Here is a 26,564-nt window from a genome sequence, read left to right as displayed (position 1 = left end):
TCTAACTCTTCATAAGGGTTATTCCAAACGTGCACCTTTACCATAACCACACGTCTTTAGTAACAACAATTAGATTTAATGTCCAGATTTTTCTAAGAGCATCCTATATTAGATTAAAATATAAAAAAGCAACGCCAAAAGAAACTCTATAGATAACTTCCAATACAAAGTTACTTGGAAATATTTCCAGGCTAGTGCTTTCTGAAATATAATATAAAACCAAGTAATTGTGAATCTTTACCTTGGACACAGATTTGCTTAATCATTTGAAGTTAATTATAACTTTGCCAGAAACTTTGTTTTTTTCTTTTTATAAATTAGACTTATGTTTCCTTAAGAATTTTTCTTATTTATACACCTGTAGATATTTTTATTTATAAATTCAAAGGAATTATTAGAAGTCAAATTTATTATACCTATATATTATTACATATGATTGAATAGATTTGTTTTGTTTTATATTGGCATATAATGCTTTTGATGGCTATTCAGGTCATGTTTCTGAGTAATAGCCAGCCCTGACTTTTATTTTCTTACTAAGATCAGCTGTGATCATTTCCTTTGGTTACATTTCAATACATTGGGGTTAATCTTTTGTTGTAGTAGTTTGATTTCTATCTAACCTTATTAGTTTTTATATTTTCTGTAATAAGTACTGTACATCAAAATAGCTTACAAAATAAAATAGTGCTAAAAATCTTATAAAGAGACACTTACTTCTTTGTAATCCCCAGTTCTCTATTTTCCTAAAATGACCACTTTTAATTCTCCTTAGCTTCTTCTGGCATTTGATTTTCCATTGTGATAGTAGAGGATTTAATTTTCTTATTTTTTCTTATTTCTCATTTACCATCCTGCCAACATAGTTATTGTACAATTTGGGGTTAAGTCAGTATTCAATGTTTACATTATTATTACTGTATAATTATTGTTTAATGTTGATCATCTTTCCTTTCTCATAGACCTTTCTGTTTTTCTTGGAGTTAGTAATTGCCTTCTTTTTTGTTTGTTTTCTTAGTTTTCTATGTACATATTATTTCTTCTTCTCAAGTCTTGCAAAAAGATTATAAAAGCCCTCTCTGTACTATTTCCATGTGGTCAAACATGGCAGTTACTCTCAATTGTTTTCCTGGACACCCAATTCCAGTAGCTGCTTGCTGCTGTGTAGAATAGGATTTGAATTTAGGTCTACTCCATTATCCTGGAACTTATATTTGCTTCTTTTCTAATTGGAGTCTTTCTTACATCCTGTGTTTTTTCATCTCTTTTTCCTTCCTTCCTTCCTTCCTTCCTTCCTTCCTTCCTTCCTTCCTTCCTTCCTTCCTTCCTTCCATTTCCTTTTTTCCTTTCATGTTTTCATTTAAATTCCAGTTAGTTAACATACAGTGTAATACTAGTTTCAGGTGTAGAATTTAGTGATTCATCACTTACACACTTTTTTTTTTCTTAAACTCTCCGGTTGTGCTGAAGTGTATCTCCCAGTACTTTCCTAAAAAAGAATGTTCTTATAATTTTTGGATGTTTGCATGTCACAAAATATTTTTAGGGGACCCTTGTATTCTATTGGGTGGGTGTAGTGTTCTCAGATGAAAGTCGTTATCCTTTCAAATTTGAAGGCATTACTTCAGTCTTCTAGCATCCAGTTTTGTTGTTTGGAAAGCTAATGCTATTTTGATTCCCATTGCTTGTATGAGCACTTTTATTTATCTAGAGACTTTTAGGTTGTTCTATTTACCCACAGCTTTGAGTGGGTCTCTTTTCATTCAATGTGTTTGGAACTAGGTTTGCATTTCAGTATTGGAGGTAACATTTCAGTTTTGGGAAATTTTTCTGCCTTATTTCTTCATTATTTTTCTCCCTTTCCCTTTAATTTCTAGAATTCCTTTTAGTCTTGGGTCTATATGCTGAATAGTCTCCTAATTTAAAAATAATTATTCTCTCAGTTTTCAGATCTCTTTGTTTTACTTCAGTTATTTCTTTTTTTTTTTTTTTAAAGATTTTATTTATTCATGAGAGACACAGAGAGAGAGAGAGGCAGAGATGTAGGCAGAAGGAGAAGCAGGCTCCGTGCAGGGAGCCCAATGTGGGACTCCATACTGGGACTGCAGGATCACACCATGAGCCAAAGGCAGATGTTCAACCACTGAGCTACCCAGTTATTTCTTTAACTTAATTTTTTAGTGCTTCTATTATTTAATTTTTGTTTTCACATTTTTTAACTTCCTCAGCTTTTATCTTGTTCTTTATATCATCTTCATAGAAGCCTAATTCTATTCTTCCTCAGGATAATGTAGACTTTTCTATTCAGCATACTGCATTGTTTTTTTAATTTTCTGGTTCCATCTTCCCCACTCCCCTCCAAGTATCTATTTCCTATTTGATACTTTTCTCAAATGTCTATTGATACTGGGCTGAGAAAGCCCCTAAATAAGCTGTTGGAAGCTCTGCGAGTTCCAGCTAAGGCTACTATCTGTGGACTTTGTTAGAGCACATTTTTCCTTGGGAACCCCTCAAAGTTATTATATAACTTTTTTCCAAAGAATATATCTCCAGTATCTTGACTGAGGCAATGTCTATCTGTTGTTGTCATTTGGGAGGCAGTGTGGAGAAAGTGGGCTCAGGGAGTTATATCCAGTTGATAGATTTTCCCTGAATTCCCATGTGTTCATCTACACTCTGTTTTGTTTCTTTTTGGTTCAGTCAATGTCTTTGGAAAATAAATCTCTCTTTTCCTGCTAGTGGCATAGGGAACTCAATTACTGGGTAGTGTCATGTACATTTGGGGAGGAACCTGTGCACTTGATCTTAACTCTGTCTTTTGAGCTTTTTTTTTTTTTTTTTTAACTTCACCTCTCCTTGTGTGGCATACTAAGTATATGAGCTCTGCAGAGTGAATGGGTACCCTTTTGGTCCTCTTATTCTCAGACACATGGTTTGGACTTCTGCAGGGTACATTTTCCATCTACTTTCCATCTTACAAAAATTCATTGGAATATCTTATCCTCTGTTGTCACCAAGCCCATTTTCATTGTCCTTGTGAGTGATGTATTAAAGAAAATTTATTTCCTTTCATTTTAGCAAGATTTTAAGAGCTAGAAAACAAACATATATATGATCAATCCACCTTTTAAACCCAAAAAGGCAGGCCAGTTACATTAAGTCTATACATTAGTATAACAAAATATCTCCTTTTCATTTTTACTCTCATAAAATACATTTTTGCTTGCTTTCAAATTGTAAAGGACTCCTTAGAAAAAAAGTTACTTTGTTTACAAGGATAAGTAAACTTTTATTTTCTTTTTCTCTGTCCTGCCACTCATCACCATTCTGCCCAAACTTTTTCTTATTAATATTTGTCAGACTTATTACTTAAGTTTTATTAACTTAAAAATTATATTCATCTTTCCAAACTTTTTAGCATTAAATGAGGCAATATTTTTTTAGCTTCAAATAAAGAAGCAGTGGTATACCTTAGAATAGAATCTTAACCTAATCTAGTTTCTTTCCATTAAAGCAATTACACGGACAGGGTGTTGATGTGCTACTATATTTTCATTGAGTATAAAATGATTTTATGACTGAAAATATAATCTAAAGAATCTTGATATCACTATTTTAAAGAATTTTTTTAAAGATTTTTAATTTATTTATTCACGAGAGACACAGAGAGAAGCAGAGACACAGGCAGAAGGAGAAGCAGGTTCCCTGCTGGGAGCTTGATGTCAGATTCGATCCCCAGACCCCAGGATCATGACCTGAGCCGAAGGCAGATACTCAACCACTGAGCCACCCAGGCGTCCCTAAAGATATTTTAAATGTAATAGTGATGAAAAATATTTTTCAGTGTCTATCACTATTGGTGGTATAAATGTGGACTTTAGAGATTCTTATTTTTATGAGGGGTATGGTTAAATTAAAATCTTATAGCATTAATTTGGAACCAAATGTAGAAAAGGCCATATTTTGGGAGGTTGAAATAAAGATGCAATTCATAGAGCCTATAAAAATGGCTGGGTTGTGTGTGAAATCGTGTTACCACAAAGGGGCAGCCTTGTCATATTTATTTTTCTTTTCTCTTGTGCTAGAAGGCTTATTTACTCCCAGGAAAGAAACACAGAATTGACAAGTGATGTTTAAGAAGCATGAGACAAAATGTATTGAAAATGTAACCAGAAAAAAAAAGCTCTAGAGAAACTTAAATTTCCCTCTCTTTCTCTTTTTCTTACTATAGATGAATTAGATGTTTTAAGATTGAGTTTGGTGTGCAATTATTTATAGTAAGCACACTAGCTGAGAATTTGCCTTCATGAGGCAGCAGGTTGAAAGTACTAACTTTATATTGTTATACTAATATTTAGGTATGTGTGGTTTTTCAAATGGTATCTCATCTTAATGTCTAAATGTCTAAATATATCTCCATTTGAAAGATTGTATATCTTAATGACTTGTTCTGTGAAACATGTTCAGGTCTTGCCTCTGCATTTATTTGCAACCTTGGATGCCACACAAGGGAACAGACCCAACTCAGTGGCGTGCTAAGCAAAGCACAGTCAAGGTCAGCTCTAAGTGCTGCCACCTGTCAAATAAGACCTACACTGTGCCATCCCATTATAGAATGTTCTGAAGAAGGGGATCTGCTGGAAATGAACTTGCTCACAGACCCACCATTTCACCTTTTCAAATACTCAAATTTTAATGTAAGCCTCTCATGCTCCTACTTTCTCCCTCATCCCAAACTAAAAGAAAGAAAAAAAGAAGAGAAAAAGAGAAAAACAAAACTCAATCAATTATGATAATAGATTTCGGACATGGGCTTTAGTGCATGACTTAAGAGGTCACATATTCATCCTGTAACTAAATAGGCTGTGTACATTTTTACATGTATCTCAAATGGTATTTGGCTTTTGCTACTGGTAATAACAACAGAAAAATACTTGATTCCGTAGAACATTTAGCAAAGATTCAAGTGCTTATCAAATGCCATCATATACCAGGCATGTAGGAGTGGATATTAGATGGAAGCCATGTCCTCTGTCCCTTGAACTCACAGTCTTTTGCAGAGGATTTTGAGTTCTTGACTCAGCAGTTAACTCCTGAGCTGTGACATCCAGCAGTTAACAAGACAAGTATGGCAGACATGGTCACTATCTTCATGGAGCTTCTAGTTGTGTACAGGGTTATAAAGACTAGAAATTTGTCTATGCAAAATACTATTATATTACTTGGGATTGGTCATGTTATGCTGTAGTAACAAGTGGCCTGAAGGTTTCAGCAGCTTAAAATAGTGGTAAACCACAACCTATGGGACAAATCCAGCTGTGGCCTGTTTTTGTATGACCTGTGAGATAATGATGGCTTTTTTTTCTTTTTAGATGGTTGTTTTAAAAAAAAAGAAGCAGAAGAATATGTGACAGAGATCACATGCGGCTCTTGAAGCCTTAAATGTTTATTATCTGACCCTTTACAGAAAAAGTTTGTCCTTGGGGTGCCTGGCTGGCTCAGTTGGAAGAGCATGCCACTCTTGATCTCAGGGTCCTGAGTTTCAGCTCCATGTTGGTTGTAGAGAGTACTTCAAACAAACAAACAAACAAACAAACAAAAACTTAAAGTTATAACCCACTATATATTAAAAAGAAAAGTAAAGAAAACATTTGCCCACCCTGGCTTAAAACAGCAAGGTTTCCTTCTTAGCTCATTCTGTGTGTGCAATGCAGGTAACTGAGGGAGCTGTGCTCAGAGACCCAGGCTGCCTGAAGCTCCTATCTCACATTGTGTTGGCCAAAGCCAAGCCATGTTACCACCCCCAGGTATAAGGGAGATTGTCTAGGTGAGCTTTCAGCCTCTGTAGTTGGAAATAAAAAAGGGATGGCTAATGGCTTTTTGGGAGCTAGTCTGCAGTATTTGCCACCAAAGACTCTTGTAATTGTCCTCGAAAGATGTAATGTGGGTTTTATCTATGGCAGCAGAAGAAGAGGATTTAGCAGAAGGATTAGATTCAGCAGTTATTTGGGACCCAGTATTTCAGAGTTTGTGCCTGGTTAATGAAGAGTGAGAACAAGTCTGAGTGTGAGGATTGTGATACCAGAGAATTGGGTGAGGGGATTTAAGCTGTAAGGTTTTATACATACTGCTGTAGAAATCTGATCATATCCTTACCTGTTTAAAGTCCTTCAGGTAGCTCCCTATGACATTCCTTTGGGCATCCAAAGTCCTTTCTTCTCCTTTCTTCATGATCTCACATTTGCCTTTTGCTCTGGCCTCATGGGACAAATTGCTCCTTCCTGAACAGACCATGCTGTGGTTCTATACCTCTGTGACTTCCAACATAGTGGTCTCTCTGCCTGGAATACCCTCTGCTACTCAATTCAAATGCTGTTCCTCCAGGTGGCATCTTTGATGTCCACATCTGATAGGTTCTATTTCTGGGCTCCTTTAGTATACCAGGCTTGCTTTTCTTAGCATATAGGGCAGCTTGCCTGTCTCAGCACATAGGATAGTGGTTTACTGCCATTCCCTCCTTGAGGTAAAGGAAACTAGTTTTCTTGACTTTCTTTCTGCAAAAGCACTTTATAATATTTGTTGAATAAATGGATAGATGAATGAATGAACAAATGAACTAAAACACACCCAGACAGAAATATTTAGAAGCCAATTACAAATAAAAAGTAATGATTAGGAAAGATACTTGGATTTGAGACCTTGATCTGTCAGCTAAGATTCTGTGGGAAGAATGTTTAATGTAAGAAGAATTGAGGATTCAGGTGAAAATTGGTACATAAATGGGGAAAGTTACAAGTGATTCCCAGTGGCATCTGAGCAAATAATGTAACCCTAAGTATGATAGGAAAGAGTTTACTTTCTTGAGTGTCAACAAAGTTTGAGAAATCAAATTAGACCTCTCTTGTATTGCTAGAATCTTGGCATTTTAATTGTTTTCTAGAGGATTGGAAGATTTTAAATGATTTTGGTTGGCTCAATTGCTGCTGAGAAATCTATGTCATTATAGGAAAAATGAATTAGTGTTGTACTTCTGATAGGGAAGTCAAAGTCCTTATATGCATATTATTTCATATAGCTCTAAAAAGTCTCCTGGCTAAATAGGCACATAATGAGTCTGTTTATAGCTTTTGTAGGTCTCTTGACCTGTCTTGCTTTGAGTCTATTGTGTAATTTACTTCTCATTATCCAGATACAGTATCTATTTGAGTCTAAGCCAACATGGAACTTTGAGTGTTCTTAAAAGACCACAGAATACTGAATCTCTGTGTTGCATATCTTAACAGCATCTGCATAGTAAGGTAGCCACATAATTTCTAAAATTTCTCTCAGTCAACAAATTGCCTTCATGTCACTAGGAAAGCAAGGATATTTTCTGTCAAGCCTACCAGTTTCCTTATATTCCTATTAGGTCATGTGAAATAAAGAAACACTGAAACAAATTCAGTCAAATCTAATTTCTAAAAAATATTCTAAGAGGGCAGCCCAGGTGGCTCAGCGGTGTAGCGCCACCTTCAGCCCAGGGTGTAATCCTGGAGACCCAGGATGGAGTCCCACGTCAGGTTCCCTGCATGGAGCCTGCTTCTCCCTCTGCCTGTGTCTCTGCCTTTCTCTTTCTCTCTGTGTCTCTCATGAATAAATAAATAAAATCTTAAAAAAATATTCTAAGATTCTCACACCACCAGTGGGTCATCCTGCAATTCTGAGATTTGAATAGCAGTTGACTTCCAGGAAAAGATGAGAATGACAGTCCCAAGAAAGTCCTAGCAGAACATCCTGAAAGTGCTGATCTTGACCAGATGATTGTTATACTCTCCTAGTGGTACCAACTCACCATAATTGACTGCATGAGCTAATAAGGAGGCCTTGAATCTTTATCATCTTAGGAAAAAAATTGGAACTAAAATCTTACCAATGTTGGATTCATAAGGCCTATAAAAACAACAAAGATCAAGGATAATAAAGTTTATTTTAGTGTGGGTTTTCATATGGGCATATTGGGTTATGATTTAGTTCTCTGAGAAATTTTTAATGTAAAGGGTAAACTCTGATGTGTTCTGGACATGTTATTTTCATTCTGAGTTTTCCTCAAGTATGTTCTCTGAGACAGCACGGTGAGTGGGTAGGAGTACCTATTTTTACATAGACTAACTCAACAGTGCATGGTACTACACATCTGATCGGTCTGGCCAGCCTCCTAAGTTAAGTATACTGACACCATTGGAGCCTTTTGGGTTCTATAATCATGCTATAAACAGTGTGTGTGTGTGTGTGTGTGTGTGTGTGTGTGTGTGAGAGAGAGAGAGACAGACAGACAGACAGACAGACAGAGAAAGAATGAGAAAGCAAGAGCCTGAATTCCTGTTTTTATAAGAATCTGATCCTTAGGACTCCTACTTAATATTAGTACCACTTGTTTAAAATTTCATTTGTTATTCCCAAGTAATAGTAATCAGAACAAACTCCACATTGAAAAATGATTTTAGAAGAGCCCATACTTAGTAAGGACAATGGTTTCCCCGAGAATCTAGTCTACTGATAGTTGCCCTAGAATGAAATGATGTTTGTGTAGCAAAGATATGGTTGCCTAGAATTCAGAAATTATTTTTATATCTGGGGTTGAACTTTTCATCCTACAACTCTTTGTTACAATAATTCCATCAATAGAAATTAATAAAATAATGATGCTGTTGAGAAAAAGAAATAGTTTTGCTCTCTCATCCAGGGAAGAGCCTTCACTGGGGAAGGAAGCTTTGGAAGAGTGGATGGGACAGTGGAAGAGCTCACAGTACACCAGCATTAAACTCCTTTCCCCATTCCCCTGTTCAGAAAATTCCATTTTAGACTCTATCAGAATTCTACTTGTTGGATTAGAAAAAATAATATTAATAACAGCTGAACTTCATTTGGAAGAAGATCAGAGGGAGGTTTTGGGGCCAAGGATTAGGAATTTGAGTGGCCTTCAGAGGAGGAAGTGCCAATGAGGTAGGACTTTGTTGAGCATCTTTCCAAGAACCCTCTAATTTCCTACAGAGCCCTGCAAGGGGAGGATGTTACTGACGATCTTGTCACTGTGTATGTTGGAGGTTGGCCTTCATTTACCAAGGCAGAAGGAAAGAGCAGAGTGGTAAATGGGGGGAAGTTGCAAGGTGGACATCTTTCTGGCCTATTATACAGTTATGTTCAAGTAGATGCCTCTGTCATTGCCTAACACTATAGAGATTTCAGCTGATCATTTCCTGAAATTGTCACAATCATTCATGGTTTTATTTTATTCAAGGAAGACATTTTTATCATGGTAGACATTTTATCTGTGCTTTGAAGGAAAGGAGTAATCAACCATAGCTACATCTCTTAAGCATTTACTATAGGATGAGAGTTATATGTTCATTACCTCATCCAATATCTGAGGCACATTCCCATTCTCACAGATAATAAAAAGAGAGAAGTTAGAAAACTTGCTTAAATCACCCAACTAATAGATTTACAGGGCCAGAGATAACCCATGTCTGGCTCTAGTGTTTATCTCTTCATCAACTCTCTTCATAGTATTCCCTCAGAAAGATCAATTCAGGTAAATAAAAAGGCATCCTTGAGGTCATGGGGTGCTCATAATCAAGTACTGTGTTGAATGGTTTGGATGAATCCAGTAGTTTTGTTGAGGTGGACGTTTTAAGTTGGCCCATATTTCCAGGGATCTGTATCTGAACATGGCCTGCAGGGTCTTGCTTGCATCATCTGGCCATGACTCTGATTGTCTATCCTCCAGCCAACCTGTCCTTTTTTTAGTTCTTCGGTGGACATGCTCCTTTGATCACAGGTTCTTCTCTCAGTTCTTTAATGGATCATGTTTCCTTAATCACAAGACCTTTGCACATGCACGTTCCTCTGCTGGTTGCCTCTTTCCCAATTTCTCTTCTTACCTAGTTAACTTCTGTCCTCTATTATATATTACCTCAATCACTGTTTTGTCATGGAAGATTTTCCTGATTGGCTGTTTCCTATGTTACTGTCTCATAGCATCATAGATCTATCTGCTCTTTAATGATCTTATCACAATTATTAATTTATATATGTGCTTCTTTGTTTAATGTGTATCTCTACCACTGGTCCCTATGGGCTTTGCCAGTATGGATAGTTTCTGATCTGGTAATTGGAGATATGGGTGAATCAGTGAGTAAATGGCCAGTATTGAAGGCATGGGGTAGCTGGGGACTTTATAAACAGTAGCAGTCAGGAAACATTCTGGCACTTATATGGGTGCTTGCCGTGATGAAGACAGAGGTTGGTAGATTATTCCATTTTAATAACCTGTGGAATGAACTAGAAAGAAAAGTTTTCTGATGAGATGCACCCAGGTTCTGGGCCCCTGGCACATTTAAACTGTGGTCACAGAATCAAAAGAAAAATTCAGGTACAAGAGCTGAGGAATCGATGAACATAGGGGCAAGAGAGAAGAGGCAGAGATTTCAAACCCAGAAAATGAGGAAGATGAGATGCCATCTGCTGTTTAGGGTATCCTCATGACTGCAAATGATGAGCTCGGTTGAGTGCAAAAGGGCCAGGTGCTGCCTACAGCTGGGAATGAATGGGCATGGCTTTGAATTTGGGAGCTACTGACACAGGTGGTAGGTGAAAACTCCGTATGGAGAGGGATGGAAAAACCTTACAACCCCTTGCAAAAGATTGGTTTCATAGGCTATTTTTTGAGAAAACAGAGTAGTTGAGTTATGAATCCAATGTCATGTAGATAGTAAATGACAGAGCAAGAATCTAGGCGCTCAATCAGACCACATGCATTTTCCATCTGAAGGTTGACAGCTATAGGCAATAGCGTAGTCTACAGTTTTAGCATTTCTTGTATCATTCATTCTATCAAAGGAGAGATTTTTTACTGACTTTTTTTTTGCATAATGTGCTATATGTAAAATGTCATCTGTTGTCATTTTGAATTTCTATAATACCACATGAATACTTTTATGACCACAGTTTCTGAAATAAATCCTTTCCTCTCTTCCAAATATCATCACAAACATAGGAAGAGTAAAAGAAACATTATTGCTACCACCAAAATCTTCCAAATGGCCAACAATAGTAGCTTTTGTTCTCTTTATTGAATACTTCTCAACTATCTGTATTTTTGTAGACATCGAGTTTCTGCCATTATCTACATTACATAGAGTGAGTAGAATCCTTCTGAGTACCACTCCTTAGTTTTTGCCTTTCAAAATCAATGGCATTTTTATAAAAACAAGATAATTTCTATGTAGCACTAAAACTAAATGTCAAGGATTATTTTAGATTGTAAGTACATGAAATCTATGTGTGCTAAGATTATAGTGAGCTTCTAAAAATATTGATCTGCTATACTATTTCTACTAATTTTCTCCAATACACGCAGTAGAGAAATGGGAAGATTAAAGCAAGCTTGTGAATAAGCTTACAAATAGTCTTTTTTTAAAAAAGATTTGTTTATTTAGTCAAGAAAGAGAGAGCATGAGCGGAGGAGGAGGGGTAAAGGAAGAAGAAGAGAGAGAATCTTAAGCAGATTTCCACTGAGCATGGAGCCCAATGAGGGACTCAGTCCCAGGGCCCTGAGATCATGACCTGAGCCAAAATGAAAAGTCAGATGCTTAACTGACTGAGCCACCCTGGAGCCCCTAACCTGTGAATAGTCTTTAAATACTTTGTAAAATTTAACCTTCTACCATTTCTAATTACTACTACTGGACTGAGAGGATAGATAGATATTTAGATAGATATTAGATAGATATTTATAGAAAGATAAACAGATAGATATGCATATACAGTTGATCCTTGAACAGCATGGGTTTGAACTGCACTGGTCCATTTATACATGTTTTTTTTTTTTTTTTTTTTTTTTCCAGTAGATATGGTTCAGTGTTGTAAGTGTATTATTTCTTCCATATGATTTTCTCAATGACTTTTTTTGGCCTACTTTTACTTTATTGTAAGAATACAGTATATATTACATGTAACGTACAAAATATGTGTTAGTTAACTGTTTATGTTATAAGGCTTCTGATCCACAGTTGGCTATTAGTAGTTAAGTTTTAGGGGAGTCAAAAGTTATACATGGACTTTTGATTGTGCTGGGGGTTAGCAGCCCTAACCCTTACATTGTTCAAGGGTCAACTACATATCTATATACTTATCAAAAGATACAGCTCTGTAATATACAGTGATAACACAAAGTATGGATCTTTCATACTAGTTAGGAAGATATACCCTAAATACATAAGTGAATATTAAACAAAAATAGAACCCTAGTCCCCCTCACAGTCCCATTTCTACCCCAACAAGTCGAAAGAAACTATCATGAGCCAGGAGAAACTCCCCGAACCACAAGGACAATGTACATTGGTGGAAAACAACTGCTTGCAGAAAGAAGGTGGTTCATGGAACAGCTACAGCAGATGATAAAAAAACTTCAGGTTTCCTTAAAGAAGTTAGGGATAAATGACAGCTCTAGTACTGAAGAAGTGAATATGCAAAGCAAGGAGCAGTGATCCACTTTCCCAACCCTTACGTCTGGGCATCCCTGGCAGCGAACACTTTCACCATCACAGGCCAGGCTGAGACAAAGCAGCTGACAGAAATGCTATCCCGTAGCTTAAACCAGCTTGGTGCAGACAGTCTGACTAGTTTAAGAAGACTGACTGAAACTCTGCCCACATAGTCTGTGAATGGAGAAGCCCCATTGGTTACTGGAGAGGAGGGGGATGATGAAGCTCCAGATCTTGTGGAGAATTTTGATGAGGCTTCCAAGAATGAAGCAAACTGAATTGAGCCAACTTCTGAGGACAATAAAACTTGAAGAAGTTACTGGGAGCTGCTATTGTATATTCTGACTGATTTTCATGATTTTGTTCATTGATCCGATAAAATTCAGATCTCTAATATTTTTAAGGTCAAGCCCCTTGGCCACTGCAGCTCTTTTCAGTGTTTTCTTAGACACAATTCATTCTTTGCAGCTAATTAAGCTGAAGCAAAGCCTGCGAATAAAGTTTGAAGTATGGTTAATATAGTTCTTTGCCTCAAAAACAATTTTTTATTTCATTGACACTGATTTGTACACAGAAAGCAAAGTTGTTTATAGAAAGCTAATCATCGCATGTAATATGGCTGGTAATCTTTGATGAAATTTGATTAAAGATTTTAAATGATTATAAATGGCAGTATAATGTAAAAAATCAGATAATGAAAGATATGAATCAAATAAATGTAATAGAAGAGTATTAAAGAAGGAGACATATTTATCATAGTATGGTCAAGAAAGACCTTTCTGAAAACCCAGATAATATATGGTCTTAGATGCCTGATAGGAGCTTGGCTTTTATTCTTAGTATTTATTAAAAGGCTTTGTAGAATTTTAACTTTGCAAGTAGTGGTCTCTGCTCTAGTTTTTTCCAAGATCATTTTGGCTCTGGCATGGAGAATTATGTTTTGGAGGGAACGATAGAAGCAGGAGTCCTGTTTAGGAAGTGTTGCTCTGTAGCCTATGTGAGCACTTGTGGTCAATTGGAGTAGGATGGTAGTGGTTGTATTAATTTTTCATTACTGTAAAACAGATTGCTCTGAAATTTAGCAGCTGAAGACAACAAACATTTATTTTCTTACCATTTCTGAGGGCCAGGAATCCAGGAGCAGCTTTGCTATGTGGCTCTGGCTCAGGATGCCTTATGAGGTTTCAGTGAAGCTGTCAGCTCAGGCTGCATCTGAAGCTTGACTCAGAGTAGAGGGTGTATACTCACTCATGTGGCTGGCAGGTAGGCTCTGGAGTTTGGCTGGAACTGGGACTCTCATCCTCCAGGACACTCTTCTTTATCTGACCTTTTCAACAGTATAGCCTGGACTATTTTATATGGCCTAGGCAAGTATGTCTTAGCTACAACATCAAAACCACAATATATAAAAGAAAAAAAACTTAATGTCTTTGAAATTTAAAACTTCTGTTCTTTGGAAGACATTAAGAGAATTCAGACAAGCTTCAGACTGGGAGAAAATATTTGCAAATCATATAGTTCATGAAGAATTTGTATCCAAAGCTCAATCATAAGAAACCAAACAACCCAATCAAAAAATGGGCCAAATTTTGAATAGGTACCTCAGTAAAGAAGATACACAGATAGCAAACAAGTACATGAAAAATGTCCAACACTATTAGTCATTAGGGAAGTGCAAATTAAATGTATACTGAGCTATCACTACATACTTATTAGAATGGCTAATTTAAAAAAAACAGCAACTGACAACAGGGGCAGCTGAGTGGCTCAGTCGGTAGAGCATGTGACTCTTGATCTCGTGGTCATGAGTTCAAGCTCTACCTTGAACCCAGAGTTTACTTGAGGGAAAAAAATCTAAAACAAACAAACAAACAGACACAAAAACACCAAATGCTGGTGAGGATATAAAAGCAACTAGAACTCATACATTTCTGGTGAGAAACCATTGGAAAATATTTTGGTTTGACGGTTTTTAAAAAACTTAGACATACATTTAGTGTATTATCCAGTAATCTCACTCCAAGGAATTCATCAAAAAGAAGTTAAAAATTATGTTTGCAAAGATTTGTATGTAAATATCATATTTACTTGGACCTCTAGTACAATCTTGAATAAGAATGGTGAGAGTGAATTATTGAAAGTTACATCTGAAACTACTGATGTACTATATTTTGGCAAGTTGAATTTAAATAAAAAAAGAAAAGAAAAGAATGGTGAGAGTGGACATTCTTGCCTTGGTCTTTTTTTCCCCCTTTTTGTGTCCTTGAGTTAATACTGTGTTGTCTTAATTATAATACATTGTAATAATTTTAATATCTTGTAGGAAACTTTGTTGTCTTTTTATCAAAATCCATGGCTCCTTTCGGTCCAATCTATTTCTGTTAAATATATTAATTTTATACTTAATTTGTGAAATTCTACCCAAAATATTTGGAGGCATTTGATTGGAATTATATAAGTTAGTTTAGGAAGAATGGCATCTATGTAATATTGAGAATTCCAATCCATGAGCTTGGACTTTTTCTTTATTAATTTTAGTCTTTTTTAATGACCATGTAACAAAATTGTATAATTTTCCCTCCATTGATCTTTCCTGTCTTTTGTCATATTATCCCTAGATTTTTGTTTCTCTGCCACTGGGCTAGTGTGTTTCCTCCTCCTCCTCCTCCTCCTCCTTCATCTCCAACCTCTTCCTCTTTGTCTTCATCTTCTTCAGAAGGAAAAAGAAAACAAATGTTTTTGCTTTATTTAAAAAATTCAGTTATTAAGGGCACATAAATAATGTACTTATGTGATGGTCTCTTCAACATATATAGAAATATATTAACACGATTGCCACATCTCTTACTTGTTTTCTTTTTTTAATAGGTGTAATTGACATATACCATGGTATTACTTTTAGGTGTAAAACATAATAATTTGATGTTTGCATATATTATGGAATGATCATCACAACAAATCTAATTGACAGTCAGCCTTGTTTTTGAACTTAAAGGAAAACTATTTACATTAAGTAGAAAGTTGGTTGTAGCTTTTTATAGATGCCTCTTATCAGGTTAAGGAAATGCATAGCTATTTATACTTTTCTGAAAAGAATAAATGTTGAATTTTGTCAAATCCTTTTCATACATATGGTCATATGATTTTCTTCCTTAATGTACTAATTTGGTAAACTGCACTGATAGACTTTTATTTTATTTATTTATTTATTTATTTATTTATTTATTTTTTGATAGACTTTTAAATGTTGAATCAGCCTTCTATTTCTGGCATGATGACCCTATGTATTATCCTTTTTATCTATGTCTAGATTTTATTTGCTTATCTATCTATCTATCTATCTATCTATCTATCTATCTTCATGGGGGATGTTCTGTATTTTCCTTTTTTTTTTTTTTAAAGATTTCTTATTCACGAGAGACAGAGAGAGAGAGAGAGAGAGTGAGAGAGAGAGGCAGAGGCACAGGCAGAGGGAGAAGCAAGCTCCATTTAGGGAGTCCGACATGGGACTTGATCCCAGGTCTCCAGGATCCCACCCCTGGCTGAAGGCAGCGCTAAACCGCTGAGCCACTGGGGCTGCCCTTCCTTTTCTTTTAATGTCTTTGGCTTTGGTCTCAGAGTAATGTTGGCTTTATAAAATGAGTTGGGAAGTGTTCTCTTATATCTTTTGGTATAGTTTATGTAGAATTGATATTTATTCCTTAAATATTTGGTAGAATTTGTTATTGAAATGATCTGGGCCTCATTTTCCTTTGTTAGGAGTATTAGGTTTTGATAAGGATTTGATAAGGATTTGGCCTTAGAATTAAGTAATGCCAGATTCACATCTGACTGTTAATTTCTCCTTGTAAGACCTTGGGCAAGTTACTCAATCTCTAAGTAAACTGAGCCTTAATTTTTATCATTTATAAAGTGGGTGACTGCAAAGACTGAATAATGATACCATCAGTTGTTTAACTTGTATTATCCTGCATTTACAAATGTTAATTGACTCAGATTTTATTATTGTACCATACTATTTACTACTATTGGCTATTATAATCCTTATTTTAGAGGTAAGAAAACTACCGCAAAAGGAGATTAAATAACTTGCTCAGAGTTACTCTGGTAGTACATGATGGAGCAAGGATTTGAATGGAGGCTGGTTCCCAAGTTCTTGCTTTTAAGTGCTAAGCTGCACTAACCATAATAATACCTGTCTTTCAGGATTGCTAGTAGTATTCAATTAGGCAATTCATGTAAGCAGCTGAATTTGTATTATTTCAAAGTTGTTGTTTAGTAAATGAGTATTTTTTATTAATAATGTGAATTACTATTGGTTTGAAGTCTTTGGAATATTTTCAACCTGAAAGATATAATAGTATAGATACATTATCAAATACTCTTATTAAGGCTCACTGCAGTGAAATTCCCTAAATATTTGGTGCACTGTACATAGTGATATTGTGAACACGAAATCTTATTAGGCATAGTCCCTTAAATTCTTGCCCTGGTTCCACACTTTTTGCATAATCCTGGTAATTAAATCTCTCCAAGCGTAGGTAAGTCTGCATAGTGAGGCTATGAAGAATATCTGTTTCCATCATTCACTTTGACCTAAGTTGTTGAGTGGTTTAAAGAAGAGAAGTATCTAAAATTGCTTTGAAAAGTACAGGTAGTGTCATGTTAAACATAAGTATTTGGTGTTCTAAGTTAAAAATCAAAATCCTTTGTTGGTATGTAAATATTTTAGATGATTCTGAATATCATTATTTACTGTGACTTAGTACAATTAGATGCTGTTTAGTATCAGATTTCAGGTCTCCGTGGTGGTTATTTAGGCTTACCTTATTTTAATTTCTTTTCTTTTTTTTTTGTTTTCTGTCCAGCTGAGATGATGCCTGGCATATGCTAAAATGTCAGATTCATTTTATTTATTTGAAAATTATAAAGATAACCTAAAAAGTAGAATCACTAGTTCAATAAGTACTTTGCCCTACTGTTTAGTCAGCAAGACTTATTTTAGTTTTTTGGTGCTAAATCTTATTATCTCAAAATATATAGCATAACGGCCTGTAGTATGTATGTTATTAATTAAGACTGAGAATGGTGTGGAAGATTGGCACATGGTGCGTTTTGACAGAAGGTTAAACAGCTTTCTGTTGTGAACTTCAATAGTTATTGTATGGAATGTCAAAAGCTAAGGAACCACAATAATAATAATATTGCATTTTTTTGTGAATTATAGCTGACTTTGGGCTGGCAAAGCAAAAACAAGAAAACAGTAAACTCACGTCTGTTGTTGGAACAATCCTGTATTCCTGGTAAGAACAATTATTTTATGATTCTCAAACATCATACCTGATTGGGGCTTTAGTTTCGTGTCTTGACTCGCAAAAGAAAGATGACTATAGGTAAAGGAGCTTATTTAATGTTTTCCTCAATTACCCAGAAAATACATATGTACACAGGTATACATTATTTTTTTTTACAAGTATACATTATTATGTGAGTTTGAAATAACAACAAAAAATCATCTTTAAGGTAACTCTGTCCATCCTGGGAACTACTTTCATTCCTCATAAATTGCAATGATCCTTGGCACATAGTAGATGTGTAATTGTTGTTGAAGGATCTGCGAATGAACTAGTAGACTCGCTATTCACTGTGACACTTGGAATATCTTACTGTACCTACTTGAAAAATGCCTATTTTTCTCTTGTCTGCCTGTAAGCATTCAAGAGCAAGAGAAAGGTTTGTGTGTGTGTGTGTGTGTGTGTGTACTAATACGCATATCCTGGCACCTGGAAAAAAAATAGGTGCTGCTGGATACATTTTATTGTGTGAATGAATAAATGCTGACAAAGATAGTTAGACATATGTTTATGAAGTTGGTTGCTTCTTGGGTAAATGAGTGTTTACATTTTGATGAATTGAAACACTTGTAACTTATTTAATATGCTTTGAGGGTTCCTTTATAATCCATTAATTATTAGGCCATTAGAATCTCCTTTTGCTGATCACATCTCACTTGTCTGAATCTTTTCAAATTAGCAAGCAGATACAGTCATCAGTAGACATAACAGATTCAGGGAAATATTCCCAAAACTTATTCAGCAGGTCAAGCAATCTAGATACTTCTAACTTCTTTTTTAATCTACTCTGTTGTTGTGCAGTTGAGTCCTGGGGATAGGATTCAGAATAAATCTTCTCAAGGGAGAATGGAAAGTCTCTGTAAATAACAGTCTCATTTAAAAAATTCCTTTCCTACAAGAATGTTCAGAACAGTGTCAGGGTTCCTACCAGGGTTCTGACACTGTTGGCTAGTTATTATCTTAAGTTTTAATTATTCCAAATTTAAGACATTCCATAATAATTTGAGTGACATGTCCAGTTCCTTTTGAATTTTCTATATTCTCGTTTTCTGAGTTTGTTAATTGGACAAAAATAAAGCAGATATATTTCATGGTCCTTCCTTGCTCTGGGTCTCATACCTCTTGCCTTTTTTTTAAATTGCCTTTTTTAGCTATCCTCAAAGTGTTTCCCACCAGATTCTGTAATCTTTGTATAATCTCGAACTTCTCTGAGCCTATTAGTGTGCACGTTGAATGCCTGTCCCTGCACTCCAGGGACCCAAGAATTTGATGAGTCTGGTGTTCCCGTGTCTTTTGCTATTTCCTTTTGCCTTGGTTCCTTGGCTATTTCCTTACTTAATGGAAGAAAGTTCTCTTGATCAACTGTTGTAGGAAGTACCTCAGAGAATTCTTTATTCTGTATCTCAGCTGTTAGATAAATGGTTTGTGCACACTGGACTGATTGTGTTAGAACAGAAGGTCAATAAAAGTTCCTTTCCTTCCTCTGATTTGATTCATTATGAGGCAGGTCATTGTTATCCTTCTCATGGAAAATTATCTCCAATTATGGTCCTTGGTTCCGTTTTTTATTTGTATGTCTTACTTCAATTCCAGAGTCTAAGTCTGCATACTATATTCAACTGTGTTTTCAGAACAGATTTTAGAGTTTGAAGCTCTGAGAAACATTTTAGGCTCATTCTTCATGGAACACTTATTCGTGATTTCTGGATAATAAGCAAGTATGAGCTCATATGAATGGAAAACTTTTATGAATCCTGGAATGGGAATTCTTTGAGACTCTATTGCTTAGTCTAATCCCATCCACATTATGACATTAGATAATTTAAAGCAAAGCTGGGGAAGTTTCCACTGGATGGATCAAAATAAACCTGTAGGTAAACTTGGACAAGCAGAGATAAAGTGAAGCAATCCCAACCATTGATTGTACCTCTTACATTCTTTTTTTTTTTTTTAAAGATTATTTTATTTATTTATTCATGAGAAACACAGAGAGAGAGAGAGAGAGAGAGACAGAGACATAGACAGAGGGAGAAGCAGGCTCCATGCAGAGAGCCTGATGTGGGACTCAGTCCGGGGACTCCAGGATCACACCCTGAGCCGAAGGCAGACACTCAACTCCTGAGCCACCCAGGTGTCCCTACCTCTTACATTCTTAAAAATGCTGTAATAAACTCAGAACTCTTAAATGGCTTAAAACACTTCAGGAGCTTCCAGTTGCTCATTATTTAAAGACCAAGTCCTCAGTGTGCTACAAGCCCGCAACCCTGCATGCTGTAGCCCCTGCCAAGTCATTGTTTTTACGTTAGCCCTGACCTTACTCTATTGGTTTCTAGCTGTTGCATCTGTGTTCCCACTGACCACATGGCTTTGGCACATGCTGCTACTCCCTCTGCCTGGAATACTCTTTTTTCCCACTGGCCATCTGGTTAACTTTCTCATCCTCTACCACTCAGCTGGAGTGTAGTCTCCTCAGGTGAAATCCCCTAGCCGACACTTATTTCCCCTGGTCTACAGACTCCGTGCACTTTTCTTTCATTTGGTGGAACTTTTCATTTATTTTGTGTTATGCTCAGATGGTTTTGTGCATCATTATTCTCAGCACTGAGCTGAGGTATTTTACAGGTTCACAAGAAGTATTTACTATATGAATGATCTAATACTTACATGGTTACAAACAGTACCTGACGCAATGAACTATAAAGAAAATTGCTTCTTTTGGGCAGCCTGGGTGGCTCAGCGGTTTAGCGCTGCCTTCAGCCCAGGGTGTGATCCTGGAGACCTGGGATCAAGTCCCACGTTGGGCTCCCTGCATGGAGCCTGCTTCTCTCTCTGCCTGTGTCTCTGCCTCTCTCTGTCTCTCTCATGAATAAATAAATAAAATCTTTAAAAAAAAATTGCCTCTTTTGACTATAACAAACTTTTAATCCATCACTTTTTCCCTTTGCTGTTTCTTCAGGTCTTCAAAATGTTCCTGCATGATTTCTCTTTCTCCAGCTATCAATAGAGTTTCCTTACTTTCCTTACTTCCGTATGGCATCTGCTTTACTGTTTTTATTAAGATTTTATTTATTTATGGGGACGTCTGGGTGGCTCAGCAGTTGAGCATCTGCCTTCAGCTCAGGGCGTGATCTGCGTCTGGGGATCGAATCCCACATCGGACTCCCTGTAGGAAGCTTGCTTCTCCCTCTGCCTGTGTCGGCCTCTCTCTCTGTGTCTCTCATGAATATATAAATAAAATCCTTTAAAATATTTATTTATTTATTTATTTATTTATTTGAGAGAGAGAGTGAGAGTGAATGAGTGAGAGAGCAGGAAGGGGGAGAAGGGGGGACAGAAGCAGACTCCTCACTGAGCAGAGAACCCAACTCAGGGCTCCATCCTGGGACCCCCGGATCATGACCTGAGCTGAAGGCAGATGCTTAACAGATTGAGCCGCCCAGGCGCCCCTGGTATCTGCTTTCATGCCACTTCTGGAGGGAGGTTCCCTGATCATCTGCCCCAAACAGCAGCCTCCTCAGACTCTATCCCTTTCTCTTGCTTTATATTTCCATGGCACCTGCCTCTCTCTGACACTATGTTACATCTTCATCGGTTTGTGTATATCTCTCCCACTAATACACAGACTCCATGTCTGTAGGGCTCTCCTCTGTTCTGTTCACTGTTGTTTCCCTGGGGCCTGAAGGAGCACACTGACAGAATTCTAATAAATATTTTGAATTATTAAAGTGAAAAAAAGTTTTTTAAAAAAGTGAAAATGAGTCATTCTGGGCTTTTTTCTTTGTCTGAAAATGCCATCTTTAAACTTTATTAAGTAATTGGGAAAAATGGGCAAATGTACATATTTAAAATACACCACACAACGATTTGATTCATATATAAAGTGTGGGATGATTATTGAGGTCAGGATATTAACACATTCATCTACATAGTTAACTTTTTTCTTTTGTGTTCTTGCAACATTGCAAGAAGATCTACCCTCAGCAACTTTTAAGCACACAAAACCATATTATTAATTGCAGGCACCTTGCTGTACCTTAGATCTGAGGAACTCTTTTCTTATAACTGAAAGTTTGTGTCCTTTGATCTGCATCTCCCCATCTCTCCCTCCCCCTAGCCCTGGGCAGTCATCACTCTGCTCTGTTTCTATGAAATAATTTTTTTTTGTCTTTGTCTATGTGACTTATTTTACTTAGCATAATATCCCCTAGCTTCATCTATGTTGTTTGCAAATGGCAGGGTTTTCTTCTTCTTAATGGCTAAATAATATTCCATTATATGAATATCCCACATTCTATATTTTAGTATAATGAAAAATCCATGTGTGTTTTTATCAGGGTCTGAAGCTGAGCATATCTCTGAATTTTTCCTTTTTAAAAAGATTTTATTTATTTATTCATGAGAGACACACAGAAAGGCAGAGACATAGGCAGAAAGAGAAGCAGGCTCCCTGTAGGGAACCCGATGCAGGACTTAATCCCAGGACTCTAGGATCACGCCTTGAGCCAAAGGTAGATGCTCAACTACTGAGCCACGCAGGCATCCCTCTTTGAATTTTTCTGACTTTTGTCTTCACAAACCTAAAGGGAACATTTTTAGTTTGGAACAATATCTTGGTGACATGGTCTGCTATATTTTTCCTATTTATTTACTTTATATCTTTCATAGTTACCAGAATAGTGAATAATGGAATCATATAGGATATTATCATTTTAAAAAAATAAAATGTGGAATGATTACATGTTATTGAGACAAGTATTCTCCCACAATTGACAAATTGGTCCTGAGGAAAATTTCTAAGGAGGAATTTTAAAGAATAAGAGCATAATTGGAAAAAGGATGTGATATTGACAGGTAGATTGGTAGGGTCATTATTAAGAGCATAGGCTCTGGAATCAGACTGCCTGGGTTTAAGTTTTGGGTCTACTGTTGAGGATTATAAATTATTGAATTTCTCTGTGCCTCAATTTCCTCATCTGTAATCTGAGATTATTAATAGGGCCCACCTTCTAGAATTGTTGTCAGATTAAGTGCAGTGGTACATATTGAGTGCTTGGAACAATGCCTGGCTCGCATATGGTAAGCACTCATTAGATCACAGTGGTTGGTATTTGCTAATGTGAGTCTAAAATTTTGAAAGGATCATGCCCATTTGAATTATAGATTGTATTGTATCTAAGAATCAGATTCATTTCTTAATAATTATAATGGAGAAGAATTACTTATGCTGTATTTATTTATAGTTCGTTCTCCCTCTCCATCTCTATGTTTGGTCCCTGAGTGGCTTCTTTGGTTACTAGGAGGGGCCAGGATTTTTCTAGCAGCTGGTGAGTGTGAAAAGGAAGGAGTATATGTTTAGCATGCAAAGACAGGGAACCTGGAGGAACAGAAATTTCCATAGAGGGGCCTTGAGCAGGTGGGATATGGGGATGCTTTTACCTGTAATTACATTTATTTATGGCTTCTCTGTGGCCTAGCAGGCTAAGATATACCTGGATGATATATTATATCACCCCTTCCCTTTCTGTCCACAGACCCTCCAAGGCTCTAAAAATACAAACACACACACACACACACACACACACACATATACACACACACACACACACACAAGGAAGGGAGAGTGGGAGAGATAGAGTGAGAGAACTGTTTTATTATCTGCTTAGGTGAAGTAGGAGTGGATTTTGAACAAATTCAAGATTTATTTACACAGGGGTGCCTGGGTGGCTCAGTGGTTGAGTGTCTGCCTTTGGCTTAGGTCGTGATCCCCAGGTCCTGGGATTGAGTCCTGCATTGGGCTTCCCGCAGGTAGCCTTCTCCCTTTGCCTATGTCTCTCCTCTCTATGGGTCTCTCATGAATAAATAAATAAAATCTTACAAAAAAAGATTTATTTACACAAATTGAACTCTAAATACATCTTAAGACTCAGTGGATTAGGCCACATGGCCTCATGAATTTGAATGGAAGCTACAAAATAGAAACTACTAGAGAGCATCTACTAATAATGTTCCACCCCATAATGTCTATCATTATCTTGCCAACCACATATTTTTGTTTAATTTTATTTATCTAACACACAAATGGAGTTTACTCAGTGGCAGACACCGTTTTAAGTGTTCTGCAAATGTTAAGCCATTTGATCTTCCAACCTCTTTTAAAATAGGTGTGACTGTCTTCAGTAATCTTTGGGGAGGTTAAATGATCCTGCCCAGTGTTACAGCCAGGAAGTGGAAAAGCCTTGGATTTAAATTCAGACAGCCTGACTGCAAGAGTGTATGTTCTTAATCTCTCTGCTGTGCTGCCTGCTAACGGGTCAGTCACTGGTAGACTGAACTCCTGTGTCAAGAATGAGAATTATTGTACTCTGACTGATGTCTACTTTAGGAACATTGTGATTTGTTCTTTAGAATACATACCTTCTAGGTAGCCTTCATCATATATATGTTTGACAAGTTTTATTTTGAATTGAATATTAAAAATTCTTGTTTTATATTTTTTTCTAATTTTCACAGGTGTTTTCTCATTATTCAACACTCTTGAAACAATTTTAGATAAGTTTTGGATACTGATAACAGATTTAATGTCCAGAGACATTCTGAATTCTAACTGAAAAGTTGTGGTGTTTCTAGGAAAGAAAAAAAAATCAAGTTAAGAACATCTATAGTTTTTTATATAAAGCTATAGTGTCTTTGATTCTACTGACATCACAGGAAATGTATGAATGGGGACCAATACATTATAGGACACAGGATATGGCTAGTTTTCATTTTACATGTCTGGCAATGTGAAACACTTGGCCTAACCTAGATTAGGAGTTTGAATATAGATACATAATGTGATGTACATTATGGATTTTTCAGAGTCTAATTTGTTCTGAACTCCTCGGCAGCACAAACAGCAAGGACGGGAGTTCTCTGATGATGATTTTGTCAGTGGAAGTCCTTACTTCTTTATCGATGGGTAATTCCAAGTCACATATCTTCAATTTCTACAGCTCTTTTCCTTACCTTTTTTTATAGTCCTTATTTTAACAAGTAAACATGGGTCTGTAAGCAATGGATGTCTTTCTCTACATTTGCCTGAGTTATTTGTCTAGTTTGCCTCTTTAAACATTTGATATGCAAGTCATTACGTTGAATACTCCACCTTTCCTATTGGAAGTAGATATGAGAGGGAATACAGCATGATCAGATGTCTTACTTTAAGGGATTACAGTATGATCAGATGTCTTACTTTAATATGTTTTTCTGAGAGAGGGGTGGTTTGACCAAAAGAAATGCCCTCCTGTTCTTAAACACAAATTAACTTATTGAATAATTAAGTAATTAGATGATTTATTTGATGATGAGAAAATGTATGCTTTGGTTATCTACTATTATAGAACAGATCATCCCCAAATTTAATTACTTAACAGCAGTTTATATGAATGTGCTATGAAGTTCCTCTGTTGGTTCCATTGGGCTCACTTATGTGGATACATTCAACTGAAGTATTGTCTCGTTCAGGAGGTCCAAGACAGCCTCACATATCTGACAGTGAGTGTTGATTCTTGACGAGGGCCTCTTGAATCTGTTCCAGGTAGCCTTTTGTTTATGTGACTGTGATAGAGTGGCATTCCGAGAGGCCTCCCCTGAATCATCTCACACTTACACTGGCCCATGCTGAAAATTGCAGGAATCCTCTTCCTCCTGCAATGTTTCTTTAGCGCCATCTGCAGAGAAGCTTAACATTGTGCTCACTTTGTAGGAGAAATACTTAAAGAAATGCCATTGTTTATTGAAGGGTGGATTAGGAGGAGCTAGGAGGCACTAAATCCATAGCTAAGACTTCAAGTCCAACGTTTGGCTCAGCATCCCTGAGGATGGGGCATTAGTAGAATAGGTCCACACTACTGCCATGGCATGGTCAATGCCTTTATTTCCTCCATATAATACAAGGCAATTTATTTCTCTGTACTTCAAGTACTGGTACATCTCCAGTTTGTGAAAATGAAATCCTCCTTCAGTTTAATTCTTAACAGATTCAGCATATTTAGAGGAGAGCAGGAGCTGTGATTTGGCTGGGTTGGGATTTATGTTGGAATAGTGGGAGAGCTGGAATTTTCCTCTTGGCTTTTTGGAGCTACTGGGTATCTCAGCCTGGCAGTCACTTAGTGGAAATACTATATTTCAGAAGATCTGCAGAATGAAACTGTTCATCAGTTCACCTGTTTCTTATGTAAAAAGCTCAGCACTTGTCAGGAGCAGATCACTCAGTTCTTTCCCATGAGGAGAATTCAACTTAATTTGGGGAGACACATACACACACAGGAATAGAATGATCAGGGATTAGTAAGCCGCCCAGTGCTTATATGAGCCTCTCTGGCAGGTGCACAGAGAAAGTCCCTAGGAACGGATAGAAAGCTATGGGGAGAATGGGGGACCAGCCAGTGCTGCAGAACTTGAGGGACAGACCCACAGGCATGGAGTAGGCACTATATACTCTTCTGTGTAATGATTGTGCCATGGTCTATACACTGTGCAGGGTTTATACAAAATGAGTTATATTTTCCTCCCATTCAGAGGCTATGACAGGATTTGCTTGGAAGCAAGTCTGGCTGACTGATCAAAGGTCAGAAGAGGGGATCCCTGGGTGGCGCAGTGGTTTAGCGCTTGCCTTTGGCCCAGGGTGTGATCCTGGAGACTCAGG

The 26,564-nt window shown here is 36.8% G+C and overlaps 1 protein-coding gene and 1 pseudogene across 15 annotated transcripts in view; both read left to right on the top strand.

The window, feature by feature from the left end:
* NEK10 (NIMA related kinase 10) overlaps nucleotides 1-26,564 on the top strand; it is a 222,816-nt gene that overhangs the window by 74,184 nt on the left and 122,068 nt on the right. For all 15 annotated transcript variants that reach the window (XR_012015023.1, XM_072793048.1, XM_072793047.1 and 12 more), the window contains one exon: nucleotides 17,752-17,827. Coding sequence is in view for 14 of the 15 variants with exons in the window: in XM_072793048.1 (XP_072649149.1) it covers nucleotides 17,752-17,827 (76 nt within the window). In the remaining variant the exon portion in view is untranslated. The remainder of the gene's footprint in view (nucleotides 1-17,751; nucleotides 17,828-26,564) is intronic.
* LOC140613730 (transcription factor BTF3 pseudogene) lies at nucleotides 12,372-12,802 on the top strand (annotated as a pseudogene).

This window comes from Canis lupus, chromosome 22 (assembly GCF_048164855.1).
Source record: "Canis lupus baileyi chromosome 22, mCanLup2.hap1, whole genome shotgun sequence".
In the NCBI taxonomy this organism is placed as follows: domain Eukaryota; kingdom Metazoa; phylum Chordata; class Mammalia; order Carnivora; family Canidae; genus Canis; species Canis lupus.
Note: the sequence above shows the minus strand (reverse complement) of the source record. Positions and strands in the feature narration are given on the sequence as shown.